Source organism: Nerophis ophidion, linkage group LG24, assembly GCF_033978795.1.
Source record: "Nerophis ophidion isolate RoL-2023_Sa linkage group LG24, RoL_Noph_v1.0, whole genome shotgun sequence".
In the NCBI taxonomy this organism is placed as follows: Eukaryota; Metazoa; Chordata; class Actinopteri; order Syngnathiformes; family Syngnathidae; genus Nerophis; species Nerophis ophidion.
In genome coordinates, this window is record NC_084634.1 from 28,075,327 (window position 1) to 28,092,653 (window position 17,327).

At 42.2% G+C, this 17,327-nt stretch overlaps 1 protein-coding gene across 3 annotated transcripts in view; it reads right to left on the reverse strand.

Annotated features, from left to right (window-relative positions):
- Positions 1 to 4,482: 4,482 nt before the first annotated feature.
- katnbl1 (katanin p80 subunit B-like 1) overlaps positions 4,483 to 17,327 on the reverse strand; it is a 27,092-nt gene continuing 14,247 nt past the window's right edge. For all 3 annotated transcript variants that reach the window (XM_061886435.1, XM_061886436.1, XM_061886437.1), the window contains exons 7-10: positions 12,527 to 12,616; positions 12,270 to 12,371; positions 6,900 to 6,993; positions 4,483 to 5,053 (exon numbers count right to left, since the gene is read on the reverse strand). In XM_061886435.1, the coding sequence (XP_061742419.1) occupies positions 5,021 to 5,053; positions 6,900 to 6,993; positions 12,270 to 12,371; positions 12,527 to 12,616 (319 nt within the window). In that variant the 3' untranslated portion in view covers positions 4,483 to 5,020. The remainder of the gene's footprint in view (positions 5,054 to 6,899; positions 6,994 to 12,269; positions 12,372 to 12,526; positions 12,617 to 17,327) is intronic.

A 17,327-nucleotide genomic window follows, 5' to 3' on the forward strand; every position in this document is an offset into this window, starting at 1 on the left:
CATTGCTGTGCAGCACTTTGGAAACGTTATTGTCGTTTAAATGTGCTATATAAATAAAGTGGATTGTATTGGGAGAATGGCTGGAACAACTTAAAGTAACTTCCAAATTGCCAGTAAGATTTAAATCGATAAAACATTAAATTGTTGAAGAAGGTAGTATTGGCACCAAAACAAATAATTACAAACATTGAAATAAATAAATACAAATAAGACAACTTCTGGGTGTACTGTATGCGGTGACGTGACTTTATCGTTAGTCTTTATTCACTCTAAAATATAGCGGCACAATCCATCATCTTACCTGCACCAACATGTGAGAACATTTATTGTTTTGAACACAAATTAAGACTTTTCTGGACGAAAACCGAGCGATCTGGTTCGTCACTATTGGTGACGTTAATTTTTTTAAATAAACTAAAAGTATGGCAGCACAATCGATAATTTCCACTGCAAACCAGCACAAACAAACCAAACTATTTTCATCATTGTTTGGAACACAAATTAGGCTGTTTTGGTTCGAAAAAAGGAGAATTTCGGTTGGCTAGTGTCGTCACTTCCGGAAACGTCAACGTTAATAACTCCAAAAGCATAACAGCACAATCATCCATCCATCATCTTCCGCTTATCCGAGGTCGGGTCGCGGGGGCAACAGCCTAAGCAGGGAAACCCAGACTTCCCTCTCCCCAGCCACTTCGTCTAGCTCTTCCCGGGGGATTCCGAGGCGTTCCCAGGCCAGCCGGGAGACATAGTCTTCCCAACGTGTCCTGGGTCTTCCCCGTGGCCTCCTACCGGTTGGACGTGCCCTAAACACCTCCCTAGGGAGGCGTTCGGGTGGCATCCTGACCAGATGCCCGAACCACCTCATCTGGCTCCTCTCGATGTGAAGGAGCAGCGGCTTTACTTTGAGTTCTTCCCGGATGGCAGAGCTTCTCACCCTATCTCTAAGGGAGAGCCCCGCCACACGGCGGAGGAAACTCATTTCGGCCGCTTGTACCCGTGATCTTATCCTTTCGGTCATGACCCAAAGCTCATGACCATAGGTGAGGATGGGAACGTTGATCGACCGGTAAATTGAGAGCTTTGCCTTCCGGCTCAGCTCCTTCTTCACCACAACGGATCGATACAGCGTCCGCATTACTGAAGACGCTGCACCGATCCGCCTGTCGATCTCACGATCCACTCTTCCCTCACTCGTGAACAAGACTCCTAGGTACTTGAACTCCTCCACTTGGGGCAGGGTCTCCTCCACAACCCGGAGATGGCACTCCACCCTTTTCCGGTCGAGAACCATGGACTCGGACTTGGAGGTGCTGATTCTCATCTCAGTCACTTCACACTCGACTGCGAACCGATCCAGTGAGAGCTGAAGATCCCGGCCAGATGAAGCCATCAGGACCACATCATCTGCAAAAAGCAGAGACCTAATCCTGCGGTTACCAAACCGGAACCCCTCAACGCCTTGACTGCGCCTAGAAATTCTGTCCATAAAAGTTATGAACAGAATCGGTGACAAAGGACAGCCTTGGCGGAGTCCAACCCTCACTGGAAATGTGTCCGACTTACTGCCGGCAATGCGGACCAAGCTCTGACACTGATCATACAGGGAGCGGACCGCCACAATAAGACAGTCCGATACCCCATACTCTCTGAGCACTCCCCACAGGACTTCCCGAGGGACATGGTCGAATGCCTTCTCCAGCACAATCAATACTTTTTAAATAGAAAAAATAAATTACAATATTTTGGTTTAATTTGAAGAAATGCAGGGGCTGGCTGAACTTTGTCACATAAAACATGTTCTAATACCTCATTATAGACACATCAGTAAACATTTAACGATGAAGTAAAATTTGTTGAAAAATTGTGCGATGAGATGGCGACTTGTCCAGGGTGTACCCCGCCTTCCGCCTGATTGTAGCTGAGATAGGCACTAGCGCCCCCCGCGACCCCAAAGGGAATAAGCGGTAGGAAATGGATGGACGGATGGATATTGACTGTGGCCAAATTAAGCACCAATGTAATCAGAATGTATAACAATGCAAGTGACCTTTTCAAACACTATCATTTTCATTTCATTATATTTTTTCCCCACTTGGAAAAACTGGGTAGAGTGATTTATTTTGTTGTCTTTATTGCCAAAAGCAATTGTATTATTTTTTTTAATGTGTCTGGACATCGTATTTAATGCGTTTTATGCCGTTTATGGCCTTATTTTTCACAAAATCTATTTAATGACCTTACTTACCATTGTCTGTACAGACAAAATAGTAAGCATTTGACAATGATAATCTGGAATAGTTGAATTGCAAGCATTTGACAAATTGCTTTAAATAGACTCCCTTTTTAGACCAGTTGATCTGCCGTTTCTTTTCTTTTTCTTCTATGTCCCACTCTCCCTTGTGGAGGGGGTCCGGTCCGATCCGGTGGCCATGTACTGCTTGCCTGTGTATCGGCTGGGGACATCTCTGCGCTGCTGATTTGCCTCCGCTTGGGATGGTTTCCTGCTGGCTCCGCTGTGAACGGGACTCTCGCTGCTGTGTTGGATCCGCTTTGGACTGGACTCTCACAACTGTGTTGGATCCATTGTGGATTGAACTTTCACAGTATCATGTTAGACCCGCTAGACATCCATTGCTTTCCTCCTCTCCAAGGTTCTCATAGCCATCGTCACCGACGTCCCACTGGGTGTGAGTTTTCCTTGCCCTTATGTGGGCCTACCGAGGATGTCGTGGTGGTTTGTGCAGCCCTTTGAGACACTAGTGATTTAGGGCTATATAAGTAAACATTGATTGATTGATTGATTGAAATATAATGTTGAATAGTTGACATTAACTGTGGCCAAATTAAGCACTTAATGTAATCACAATTTGGAATAATGCAAATAACCCTTTGAAACACAATACCATCCCATCCATTTTCTACCGTTTATTCCCTTTCGGGGTCGCGGGGGGCGCTGGCGCCTATCTCAGCTACAATCGGGCGGAAGGCAGGGTACACCCTGGACAAGTCGCCACCTCATCGCAGGGCCAACACAGATAGACAACATTCACACTCACATTCACACACTAGGGCCAAAACACAATAAACAGACTATATTTTCCACTGAAATTGAAAGGTCAATAACATAAATATGCTGAATAGGTAAATGAACTAAAATAAAATAAACCCCTCAAATTCTCCATCCATTGTTTTCTCTATATCAGAGGTTGAGTCTCGGGGGCAGCAGCCTAAGCGTTGAAGGCCAGACTTCCCTCTCCCCAGCCACTTCATCTTGCACTTCCCGGGAGAGCTGAGGCGTTCCCAGGCCAGCTGGGAGACATAGCCCCCCCCCCCCCAACGTGTCCTGGGTCTTACTTGTGGCCTCCTGCTAGTTGGACGAAGAAAACTCTTTTCGGCCGCCTGTACCCGTGATGTTGTCCTATCAGTCAGAACCCAAATCTCATGACCATAGTTGAGGATAGGGACATAGATCGACCGATTCTCAAACTGTTTTAGAAAAAATTTCACGTCAAAAATATTAAACATTTTGAAATGCAGTTTTTTCCCCAATTGAAAAAACTGGGTTGGGTGGTTTGTGTTGCCATTTGTAAGCATTTGATAACGTCATTATTGAACAGTTGTGGCCAAATTAAGCACTAACGTAATCGTAATATATAATAACGCAAATAACCCTTTCAAACGCAACAAACATTTTTCATTGCTGTTGTATTTTTAGCCATTAAGGTCAAACATCAAAATAAATTGGACTCTCAATATATGTTAGCAAAAAATGCACTTGAAAAATATTGAACAATTTACAGTGCCGTTTTTGAGCCCAATTGGAAAAACTGGGTCGTGTGGTTTGTTTAGTTGCCAATTAATGCCATTATACATATTCCCACATTGGGTCGGGACATTACCATGAATTAATTAACAAGGACCCCGACTTAAACAAGTTGAAAAACTTATCCGGGTGTTGTACGGAATATGTACTGAACTGTGCTATCTACTAATAAAAGTTTCAATAAATCAACATTTGGCTTTATAACCTTTTTTTCCTCCCAACGTTTGTTACCTGGCAGTGCTTCTCACTAGTGACTCACGACGAGCGTGGTGAAGTCTGTGTATTCTGGTGTGTAAGCTAGCGGTCCCGGCTGCTTATAACAAAATAAAAATTGTGGATGACTTACAAGAGGCTACACTTTAATTTATTTCTGTCAATTGTGCACAGGTGCTTCGAGCCATGCACAGTGAGCCCTCAATTATCCATTTTGAAAACCATCGATGGAAAAAAAAAAAAACACTGACGGCGGACATAGAAATTTATACAAGTTATTAAGTTAGTTTTCATTTATTGACTACAAGGCCTCTTGACATTGAATTTGAAGCCATTCAAGGCCTTAATTTTCCCACAAAACATTTAATGACTTTGAAGGTTTTTTATTTTAAGCGGAAACTGTGTCACATTTAGTGTAGATTGAACTAAGAGAAATCATTTAACAATTCAACTTTTATCAAATTTATTTAAAAGATTAAAAGAATAACTTGTTTTTACATGACCGAGTCAAAATGACACACAGGGAGACACAATATGCGCACGAATAACTTAAGACTGATGCTAATTCAAGTTCCTGATTCCACAGAATGCAGGTTTAAAAACATCCAAACAGCGGGCCATTCATGACATCCACAACTGCATTGCAATCTGTGGCGACGAGCGGTGTAGTGAGAGACAACGTGCTTGGCACTACAAAGGGCGACACACATCCGGTCTCGCGGTTGTCCGTGACACGCCCCCCACTTTTTCCTGAGACGGCCCACTTCAATGTGAAGCGGTCACTTTGCTGCACTTCTCCGGCCCACTCATGTGTCTCCCGCTCCTGCTCGCAAAGTTGTTTCTTTTTAAGGGTCAGGTTTCAGTTGAGAGGCCTGAGTAGCCAAACATGGCCCGGTCCATATCTCGGATGCCATCGTCCGTACAAAAACACAGCCGTGATCCGGCAGCAGTGGTCACTTCCTCAGCGGTGCTGCAGTGACACGGTCAGCGCAGCTGCAGGACATAAACCTCGACGCCCTGCAATGTGGACACATGTCCGCATTAGCTCAGTTCAGTCACTTCAACTTACAATGTATTTTCAGTATAAGACGACAAAATGACCAAAAAAAAAACCCCCAGCAATGTGATCCTGGTTAATAGTTGGAGCTTTACCAGGATACACGTGCACACCCTAAATCAACAGGATGTGGGCGGGTTTAACATATTTATTTAGGACAAGATAAATAAGTGAGCAAGTGTTAACAATAGCACCAGACCTTTGAGGAGAGCACTCAAGACTCAAATTGAGCATCTAAATAAGATTAACAGCTTGTACTTAGTCTGATTATTGCCAGTTAACATGTTACTCAACTGCAAAGAGCAGCAGACATCTTTCTTCTGAAGTGTGACTAAAGGGGGAAGCTGTACACAACTAAATGGCGGGCAAAATAGTATATTTATTACAAGGAGAGTTATACATCATATTGTATGCCAGAGCTGCCACTATTTTGTTTGCAATCCGGTTGCTCTCCTTCCATGCAATTTTAGTAACGGTGGCATTAATGTTGGAGGTAAAGTTCTGTGCGGTTTAGACCCAAGGGCCCCTAAACTATGGCCCGCCAGCATCCACAATTTGGCCCATGGGATGTCCAAAACTAATTTGTAATAACATTAAAAAGTTGAAACACCGCACATGTGTTCCCACCCGTGGTCCAAATAATCAAAAACAAAGAAAGGAAGGTAATAATTGTACATTATAAAAATGTTTATGCACCATAAACGATTCCAAATTACACCCATTTTAACCCACTACGAAGCATGATGGGTACAATGCAAAACCCCATTTTTACATTACTTGATATTTCGGATTGATTGGCAAACTTAAAGGAAGTCGTCAGGTAAGTGAACAAGGTAGGAGTGGATCACACACACTGAAGTTTTATTTCTCCTATATCCTCTAATGCAGTGGTTCTCAAAGGGGGGTACGCGTACCCCTGGGGGTACTTGAAGGTATGCCAAGGGGTACGTGAGATTTTTTTTAAACATTCAAAAATAGCAAAAATCCTTTATAAATATATTTATTACTACTTCAACAAAATATGAATGCAAGTTCATAAATTGATAAAAGAAATGCAACAATACAATATTCAGTGTTGACAGCTAGATTTTTTTGTGGACATGTTCCATAAATATTGAAGTTAAAGATTTGTTTTTTTTGTGAAAAAATGTTTAGAATTAAGTTCATGAATCCAAATGGATCTCTATTACAATCCCCAAAGAGGGCACTTTAAGTCGATGATTACTTCTATGTGTAGAAATATTTATTTATAATTGAATCACTTGTTTATTTTTCAACAAGTTTTTATTTTTATATATTTTTTTACATTTAGTTCAAGAAAGACCACTACAAATGAGCAATATTTCGCACTGTTATACAATTTAATAAATCAGAAACTGATGACATAGTGCTGTATTTTACTTCTTTATCTCTTTTTTTTCAACCAAAAATGCTTTGCTCTGATTAGGGGGTACTTGAATTAAAAAAATGTTCGCAGGGGTACATCACTGAAAAAAGGTTGAGAACCACTCCTCTAATGCACACTCCCTCTTATTTTTTCTTTTTCTTTTGCAATGACAAATTCTCTTTGGGTCCATGTTGAAATGTTAAATAACTTTTGCCGTGAAATGCAACTTTAAACTCCACTGTTGCCATGTTTTTTCCACTTGCATTGTGTACAGAGCAGTAGCACAGTATCTGTTTTATTTCTTACGTGGAAAAAAAAGCATTGTTATACAAGTGTAATGTTTATGTATGAAGCACCTGGCCACTATTTAAGAACATGTAATTTTCAATAAAATATAGTAAAATATAATGAAATCTCACCTTTGCTAAATCTCCTGTAGAACCTGGAACCAGACAAAGCCTGGCCCCGTCCTTCCACAAGTCCTTTAGCCGTTGCTTCAAGACTTCAATGTTCCTGCAGTAGAAAAAAAAAAGACTAATTAGTCCCAGGATGTGTCGATTTGCTGTTTTGCTTTTACAAAGAACCCGTGATCTACTTAAATGGCAGTCTTATCTAGCATGACCAGCTGTTGCACGACAAAGCACATTAGTTACTTGAAACACTGCATGCTCCTGAGTGCTGCACCACTTGTTTCAGTTAAAAATACCCATTTGTAGTAATGCATATGACTAGAATGTTAAAACATTATATGATGTTCAATTTCCGTATTTTTAGGACTATAAGTCGCAGTTTTTTTAATAGTTCGGCCGGGGGTGCGACATATACTCCGGAGAGACCGGTGTGTGAAATTATTAACACATTACCGTAAAATATCAAATAATATTATTTATCTCACTCGTGGAAGAGACAAAGAAAATGTCAGCAATTGTCACACACACGTCAGCAATCGTCACATACATGTCGACCAATAAGAATTCGGCAGGGGAGGGTCATGGCAGAAGTGCATTGTGGGTCATGGAATGCTAACTGCTATATGCTACTGCCGTAGCTATTAAGATGGATAATTTCATTGTTGGCTGTAACTTATAAAAACTGAGAAGGGCTGAACAAAAATTGGACCGAAAAAAAATCATGTACTGCAGATTACAAGCTGGACGTACTGAAATATGCAGCAGAAAACAACAACAGGAAGCGGCGCATACCTTTGGAATTGGCAGAGTTGTTTAGAAGCCACATCGAGGAAGAAGATTTCATCGGATTTATCGATTAGGAGTGACAGATTGTTTGGTAAACGTACAGCATGTTCTATATGTTATAGTTATTTGAATGACTCTTACCATAATAAAATGATAAATGGGTTGTACTTTTATAGCGCTTTTCTACCTTCAAGGTACTCAAAATGCTTTGACACTACTTCCACATTTACCCATTCACACACACATTCACACACTGATGATGGAGGGAGCTGCCATGCAAGGCGCTAACCAGCACCCATCAGGAGCAAGGGTGAAGTGTCTTGCTCAGGACACAACGGACGTGACGAGGTTGGTACTAAGTGGGGATTGAACCAGGGACCCTCGGGTTGCGCACGGCCACTCTTCCACTGCGCCACGCCGTCGATCATATTTGTGATCAACACATGCTTTCATATCACTTGACAAGGCTGTTAAACTAAGTAGGTTACGTTCAATACAGTTAAATGATTCAGTGGTAATATTTGAGTGGGCCCCGAGGTCAAAAAGGTGAAGAACCCCGGGCTTAGAGGACGGTCAAATGGGTGAAGCGCATTAACCCTTTTGGTGTGCGGGACTTTGGCCAAGGAGGAAATATTGTCGTCAAACTTTTGTGTGGCGTTGCTGCCTTATTTGTGATTACTCCAAGCTGACTATCATCTACTTGTGAATTAAATGTGACAGCGTGTCATAATGACCGCGGTCAGCTGGATATATATAAAAAAAAAAATATCGATAGCCATATCCTTAGTCCAGAATCTTGAGGGGTCTACCTGGACTGACCCAAATAGGAACCGGTACCAGAAAATATATCCCTACACTGGACTCTTCTCTCTGACTTATAATTTTCAATCTTATAATATGTTACGTTATTATACCAGGCACCTTCTCAGTTGGTTATTTATGCGTCATATAACATACACTTATTCAGCCTGTTGTTCACTATTCTTTATTTATTCTAAATGTTTATTCTTGGTGTTGGATTTAATCAAATAAATTTCCCCCAAAAATGCGACTTATACTCCAGTGCGATGTATATTTTTTTCCCTTTGTTATGCATTTTCGGCCGGTGCGACTTATAATCCGAAAAATACGGTACAAAAAGTGTGATTATCTTTACTATCACTGCAACTTCATTTTACACACTATGGTATTTTTACCAAGTCCATACAGCCATCCATTTTCTACCACCTGTCCCTCAAGTATTTTTTTTAATTACCACAAATACCTGACTGTGTGGCGCTATTACTGTGACAATATTGTACTGTGAGAGTTTGATATCGTTACATCCCTGTATTTAGACTACTTGTAGAATTCGGTGTTGGCGTGCTAAGGCAGTGGCCTTCAACTTTGTGTACACAAATCCTGGAATTTTACATGGGGGTCCTAAAGAGGAACTAGTAGCTATGTCAGTATGTCCTTGAATCACTTCATTAAGTCGTGCTAACAACATTAAGTGAACACATTCAGCAACATTGCCCACGGACAGTTAATTCTAAGCACCCTCACGGCAACAGGCACTGCCTTTGAAAAGGCCTACAATAGGGATGTAACAAAATTTTATCGGTTTTAATGGCTAAGCTTTTATTTTTCAGGATTTCTACAGGTGTCAGGGAATCTTATTTGATGTCTTTAATGCCATTTTTATTGCCACCTAAAATATTTTTTAATGCATGTCCGACCACATATGATTATTATTTGTATTTAAAAGCTTACAATTGTCTGTACACAGAGACACAAATTACAATGATAATCTTGAAAAGTTAAAATAAAGTTTACTTTATTAAGTTTTACTATCTAGTGAATCAGAATTGGCTCGCTTAGAACTCTTTAATCTGAGAATATATCTTTATTCTTTTTTTTTTCCGACTTCGTGCACCGGCCGTAGACAATAGCCAATAAAACCTTCCGCCTCTCAATCATTACACTGTATCTTCTATCAAAATTATTGATCATCATAGCAAAAAATATTTTAATTTTTTATTTATTTAATCTCTTTAAAACATCCTTTACAAATCCTCTGAAAGTATGACTTATACAAGCCAAAATCAGGATAAATTTTTTATGGAATAATAAATGAACATCATACTAGGAATGCAAATGATGCATGTGTTTGGAAAAATACAACTGGTGACTAAAATTAAAGGAGTCGTGTATGAGACAAGCTCAGCTTCCTCATTAAGTTGACATGGTGTAAGAATTAAGGACTACACGCCAACAGTGACTAAAGGATGGCAAAGTTTGGGCTCCAAGCCATTTTGATTTTGCTGTCCAGCGGAGTGTTCGCTATGGAGGCAGCGTTTTAAACGCTTTTAGAACTCAGAAGACCTCTTGTAGCCAGTTTGAAAGCCAGAGATGAAGAAAAGAAACAGACAGATGTAGCAATTTATCGATGACCGCAACATTCTTAAATTACCTTTCATTTTCCGTTTGATGGATTGATGTATTGACTATCGGCCAAATCCTATAATTGTATTACCTTTTTTATGCCTCTGGACATAGCACTTAATGCTTCTTAATACCATTTAAGGCCTTCAATTTTGCAAAATCCATTAAATAACAATATTTTTTAATGCTTGGCAGAAACCCTGTTATTTCAAATATTGGTTGTCTACAGTAGCCTTTAGGATTGATTTAAATGAACAAATAAAATCTTTTTTTTGGGGGGGGACTTTGTGGCGTCCTGCTTTGTTGAGCAGTCCGTAAACGCACCATAAAAACACAGCTGTCTCGTATTTCTCTGAGTATAGAACGATCACTTTGTTCTAAGAAAAAGACAAAGCACAGCTTGTATATTCAATGTACACCATTGAACATCATAGTTGCTCACACAGTAAATTGTTTAAACAGGTTTAGATTGGAGCATGTTGTTTTTTCATTGGGAAAGATCTTAATGTCTGGTTTAAAGGGATGGGTACCGTTCAGATTTTAACCAATACGGTACCAATTCCCGGTACCTGGGAATCCATACCAGTATTAGGGACGGCGTGGCGCAGTGGAAGAGTGGCCGTGGGCAACCCGAGGGTCCCTGGTTCAAATCCCACCTAGTACCAACCTCGTCATGTCCGTTGTGTCCTGAGCAAGACACTTCACCCTTGCTCCTGATGGGTGCTGGTTGGCGCCTTGCATGGCAGCTCCCTCCATCAGTGTGTGAATGTGTGTGTGAATGGGTAAATGTGGAAGTAGTGTCAAAGCGCTTTGAGTACCTTGAAGGTAGAAAAGCGCTATACAAGTACAACCCATTTATCATTTATTTATTTATTCAACGGTACCAGTTTTCAGTACTTTTGTGTGTGTTAATATTTTTTTGGGATCATAAAATCTCATTTTTATTTCAACATTTAAAAATGAGCTGATTATAATAACTGCTCTATGGTTGTTATATCTTGCTTTATTATCACATTCCTGAGTCTCAATTACAAGTCCAAGACGTTAGATGGCAGTGGTGTATAGTGTATACTGCAGTTGTCCCCAAACCCCAAAACATTGTTGTTGTTTTTTAAATTTCTTGTGCGGCCCGGCCTGGTGGTTGGAGACCACTGGTGTATAGTGTGTTGGCTAGTTCAATCTTTACTGTTTAGTCTTTAGTTGCGCCCTAAAAAGTGTTAATAGAGTAAGTATTGTACTTGTACTGATGTACAAGCTATTTGATGTTATTGTGCATCTTTGTTGTAGTTGGATTTGGAAGTGCTGAAATTGCCATGTCAAATCGCTACTGCTGATCAGTAGCATGTACATAGCGACAAGCTACCACATTTTTGGAAAAGTGGAGCCTTATGTAGGAGTATTTTTTGAGTCAATTGCTCTTTTGGCATTGAAAATTAAAAGATTACCTAGAGGGACAAGCGTTAGAAATTGGATGGATGAATGGATGAATAGTTTGGCCTAGTCCACTCTGTGCTACTGGAGTGATCCCCAAGTGCCTACGTGGAAGAAGCACTGTTGGATTTTACGTGAATCGGTGGCCAGTAGAACCAGTGGGATTCACTGGGTACAAAAAAAGTACCAGAATCATTACCTATCCCTACTTGTTTGTTTGTAAGCATTTTAACGAGCGAGCTGGCCCCAGTCAGTACCTGAGTTTGTCAAAGCGTAGTTATGCTTTTTTGATCATTTTAATTTGAAATGGTAATACTGTCTGGATTTTTTTTTCATCCCTAGCCCATACTAATGTACTAGATCTCATGAAATAGCACAACCTTTCATTGTTACTTCCGCTACTTTTGTCATTTAAAATATGGATTTCATGTATAGTATACAAACTTATTTATGTTGTTTACACTATTGTTATAAAAAATTAAGCATGGAGTGCAAAAAAAGCAGTTAAAAAAAAGTATTCTACGCCTTTAAAGAGCGTGCATGTGCCGTTTTGAACATAAAAGTGCGTACAGTGAGGCAAAGGAGAAGCATCAGAGCTACAGTTGATAAATAGTAATAGTGGATTAATGCCATGTGTTGTATTCTGTGTTAAAAAGAACAACAATGTACACTAAACCGAGTCACAAAATTGGAATTAAATCCAAAACCTAGACACGAGTGACAACATGCACATTCCACCTGTTGTCCAAACTGTCCCGCAGTCTTTTCTCTGTCTTTGAAAGTTCTGGCCACCATTTCTTGATGACGGACTGAACCCAGTGTAAACCTACAATTAGGTGCCTACAGAAGCAAGCATCCAAGCAAGGTAGAGCAGAGACAAAAATGTCAGTCATGAAAAGTCAATGTTTTCAGGCTGAATCAGCAAGTTTTACTGGTTGATAATTCCTTATCAGTCAAACAACACACCACTTACACAGATATGCAACAACACTTACTCTTCATAAATACTGGAAAGAATCACTTTTACTTGGGGTATGAGGTCAACGCAGCAGCCAAGTGAAAAGCATGGTGCTCCTGTTTGAAGGCTAACAGCAAGCAAAAAAGAACAACAGTTAGCAAATCAACAGCAAACAATATAGATAAACAACTTAAGCTTGTGCTATTTACTGTGAATACATATACACACATATGTATGTATGTGTGTATATATATATACATACATACATATACACACACTAGGACTGGGCGATATGGCCTTTTTTTAATAACTTGGTATTTTTAAGCCATATCGCGATATACGATAAATATCTCGGTATTTTGCCTTAGCCTTGAATTAACACTTGATACATATAATCACAGCAGTATGGTGATTCTTTGTGTCGACATTAAAACATTCTTGTTCATACTGCATTTATATAAGCTCATTTTAAACTTTCATGCAGAGAAGGAAATCACAAATAAGTCAATTGACCAAAACTGTATTTATTAAAGGGGAACATTATCACCAGACCTATGTAAGCATCAATATATACCTTGATGTTGCAGAAAAAAGACCATTTATTTTTTTAACCGATTTCCGAACTCTAAATGGGTGAATATTGGCGAATTAAACGCCTTTCTGTTTATCCCTCTCTGAGCGACGACGTCAGAACGTGACGTCACATCGGTACTCAACGACATTTTTCCCTACACATCACACGCATCGAGTCAAATCAGCTCTGTTATTTTCCGTTTTTTCGACTGTTTTCCGGTACCTTGGAGACATCATGCCTCGTCGGTGTGTTGTCGGAGGGTGTAACACCACGATCAGGGGCCGATTCAAGTTGATTTATGTAGAATGTGCATCGATTAGCACGGCATGCTAATCGATGCTAACATGCTATTTAGGCTAGCTGTGTACATATTGCAGCATTATGTCTCATGTGTAGCTATATTTACATCTGGCCTTTCCCTCCACCGACATTTAATGCCAAACAAACACTTAGCAATCGACAGATTTAAGTTGATGCGAAAGTCCCTCGTTTGGTTTTTACCAGCGATGCTATGACAGAGATGGCACAGAGATGACAAGAATGTCTGGATATCCTGCGACACTCAAAGCAGATGCATTCCCAACGATAAAGTCAAAAGAAATCACAAAGGAGAGTTTTGTTGATCTTATTGACTTATGTGCTAATTAGAAATATTTGGTCACGGCATAACTGCCAGTTAATCGATGCTAACATGCTATTTAGGCTACCTGTATGTACATATGAAACTATATTTACATCCAGCGTTTCCTTCCACCCACATTTAGTGCGAAACAAACACTTACCAATCGACGGATTTAAGTTGATCCAGTGTCAATGCGAAAGTCCTGATCGGTTGGTCTGCACATTTTACCGGCGATGCTAACGCAGACATGCATGGCCGAATAGCGTCAATAACTATTCGCTCAGTAGCTTCAGTTTTTTTCTTCAATTTCGTTTTCGCCATTTGCCTCCATACTCCAACCATCTGTTTCATTACATGCGTAATCTGTTGAATCGCTTACGCCGCTGAAATTCGAGTCTGAATCCGAGCTAATGTCGCTATATCTTGCTGTGCTATTTGCCATTGTTTGCATTGGAATCGCTATGTGACGTCACAGGGAAATGGACAGTGGCTTAAGCAAATAGCGAAAATCAAGCACTTTAAAGCTTTTTTTAGGGATATTCCGGGACGGGCAAAATTTTGAAAAAAACTTCAAAAATAAAATAAGCCACTGGGAACTGATTTTTATTGGTTTTAACCCTTCTGAAATTGTGATAATGTTCCCCTTTAACGTTATTAGTGGGTGACTTTTCAAATGATGCTAGATATTAGCAGTAATGCTAATTTTGGTAGCAACGCTTGTGCCCCACACTTGACAAATTAAAGTAGTCTATTCTACATATTCCCGCTTGAAGCCGAACCACAGCCAGACAATGGACCCACTGCTGTTTTTCTTGGGAATTAATTCTTCCTTCATTTGTTACCAGATTTGCATCTTCTTTCTCTCGTATTACCACTCGAAACACTCCGCTAGCATCACAGCTAACGTTAGCCAAGCTGCTACCGCTCTGCTCCGTGAGGGCGTATACGTATGTGACGTATGACATGACAGTATGTGACGTGTGGAAGTTTGTGCGCTTGCTGTCTGTGAGAAGGAGAGACAAGGAGTGGGAAGAGTCTGTAGTGTAATGCCCGCAGCTACGTAAGAATGTATACTCGAATATTACGATAAGGACATTTCTATATCGCACAGAGACAAACCCGCGATATATCGGGCATATCGATATATCGCCCAGCCCTAATATATCCATAAACATATATATATGTATATATATACACATATACATTAGGAGTGTAACGGTATACAAAAATTTCGGTTCGGTACGTACCTCAGTTTAGAGATCACAGTTCACTTCATTTTCGGTACAGTAAGAAAACAACAAAATATACATTTTTTGGTTATTTATTTACCAAATTTGTAAAAAATGGCATAACATGCGTATACAACAGGGTCCATTACCAGGGTTAATGTGGTCAACATATATAAAATAAAAACTAATTTTTTTTTATTTTTATTTTATATATGTTGACCACATTAACCCTGGCAATGGACCCTGTTGTATAAATAAGATGACTCCTCTCTGAGCTGCTACCTTACCGTGGTAGAGGAGTTTGCGTGTCCCAATGATCCTAGGAGCTATGTTGTCCGGGGGCATAAAGCCCCCTGGTAGGGTCTCCCAAGACAAACAGGTCCTAGGTGAGTGATCAGACAAAGAGCAGCTCAAAGACTTCTATGGAATTACAACAAAATGGACTCAGATTTCCCTCGCCCAGACACGGGTCACCGGGGCCCCGCTCTGGAGCCAGGCCCGGAGTTGGGGCACGATGGCGAGCGCCTGGTGGCCGGGCCTGTCCCCATGGGGCCCGGCCGGGCACAGCCCAAAGAGGCAACGTGGGTCATCCCTCCAATGGGCTCACCACTCATAGGAGGGGCCATAGAGGTCGGGTGCATTGTGAGCTGGGCGACAGCCAAAGGCAGGGCACTTGGCTGTCCGATCCTCGGCTACAAAAGCTAGCTCTTGGGACGTGGAACGTCACCTCACTGGGGGGGAAAGGAGCCTGAGCTAGTGCGCGAGGTAGAGAAGTTCCGGCTGGATATAGTCGGACTCACCTCGACACACAGCAAGGGCTCTGGAACCAGTTCTCTCAAGAGGGACTGGACCCTCTTCCACTCTGGCGTTGCCGGCAGTGAGAGGCGACGGGCTGGGCTGGCAATTCTCGTTGCCCCCCGGCTCAAAGCCTGCACGTTTGAGTTCAACCCAGTGGACGAGAGGGTAGCTTCCCTTCGCCTTCGGGTGGGGGGACGGGTCCTGACTGTTTTTTGTGCTTACGCACCAAACAGCAGTTCAGAATACCCACCCTTTTTGGGTACACTCGAGGGAGTACTGGAAAGTGCTCCCCCGGGTGATTCCTTTGTCCTACTGGGGGACTTCTACGCTCAGGTTGGCAACGACAGTGAAACCTGGAAAGGCGTGATTGGGAAGAATGGTCGCCCGGGTCTAAACCCGAGTGGTGTTTTGTTATTGGACTTTTGTGCTCGTCACGGATTGTCCATAACAAACACCATGTTCAAACATAAGGGTGTCCATATGTGCACTTGGCACCAGGACACCCTAGGCCGCAGTTCCATGATCGACTTTGTAGTTGTGTTATCGGATTTGCGGCCTCATGTTCTGGACACTCGGGTGAAGAGAGGGGCGGAGCTTTCTACCGATCACCACCTGCTGGTGAGTTGGCTGCGATGGTGGGGGAGGATGCCGGACAGACCTGGCAGGCCCAAGCGCATTGTGAGGGTCTGCTGGGAACGTCTGGCAGAGTCTCCTGTCAGAGAGAGTTTCAATTCACACCTCCGGGAGAACTTTGAACATGTCACGAGGGAGGTGCGGGACATTGAGTCCGAGTGGACCATGTTCCGAACCTCTATTGTCGAGGCGGCTGATTGGAGCTGTGGCCGCAAGGTTGTTGGTGCCTGTCGTGGCGGTAATCCCAGAACCCGTTGGTGGACACCAGCAGTGAGGGATGCCGTCAAGCTGAAGAAGGAGTCCTATCGGGTTCTTTTGGCTCATAGGACTCCGGAGGCAGTGGACGGGTACCGACGGGCCAAGCGGTGTGCAGCTTTAGCGGTCGCGGAGGCAAAAACTCGGACATGGGAAGAATTCGGGGAAGCCATGGAAAACGACTTCCGGACGGCTTCGAAGCGATTCTGGACCACCATACGCCGCCTCAGGAAGGGGAAGCAGTGCACTATCAACACGGTGTATAGTGCGGATGGTGTTCTGCCGACTTCGACTGCGGATGTTGTGGATCGGTGGAGGGAATACTTCGAAGACCTCCTCAATCCCACCAACACGTCTTCCATTTTAAGGAGGCGGTGCCTGGGGAATCTGTGGTGGACTCTCCTATTTCTGGGGCTGAGGTCGCTGAGGTAGTTAAAAAGCTCCTCGGCGGCAAGAGATCCGCCCGGAGTTCCTTAAGGCTCTGGATGCTGTGGGGCTGTTTGGTTGACAAGACTCTGCAGCATCGCGTGGACGTCCGGGGCGGTACCTCTGGATTGGCAGACCGCGGTGGTGGTCCCTCTCTTTAAGAAGGGGGACCGGAGGGTGTGTTCCAACTATCGTGGGATCACACTCCTCAGCCTTCCCGGTAATGTTTATTCAGGTGTACTGGAGAGGAGGCTTCGCCGGATAGTCGAACCTCGGATTCAGGAGGAACAGTGTTGTTTTC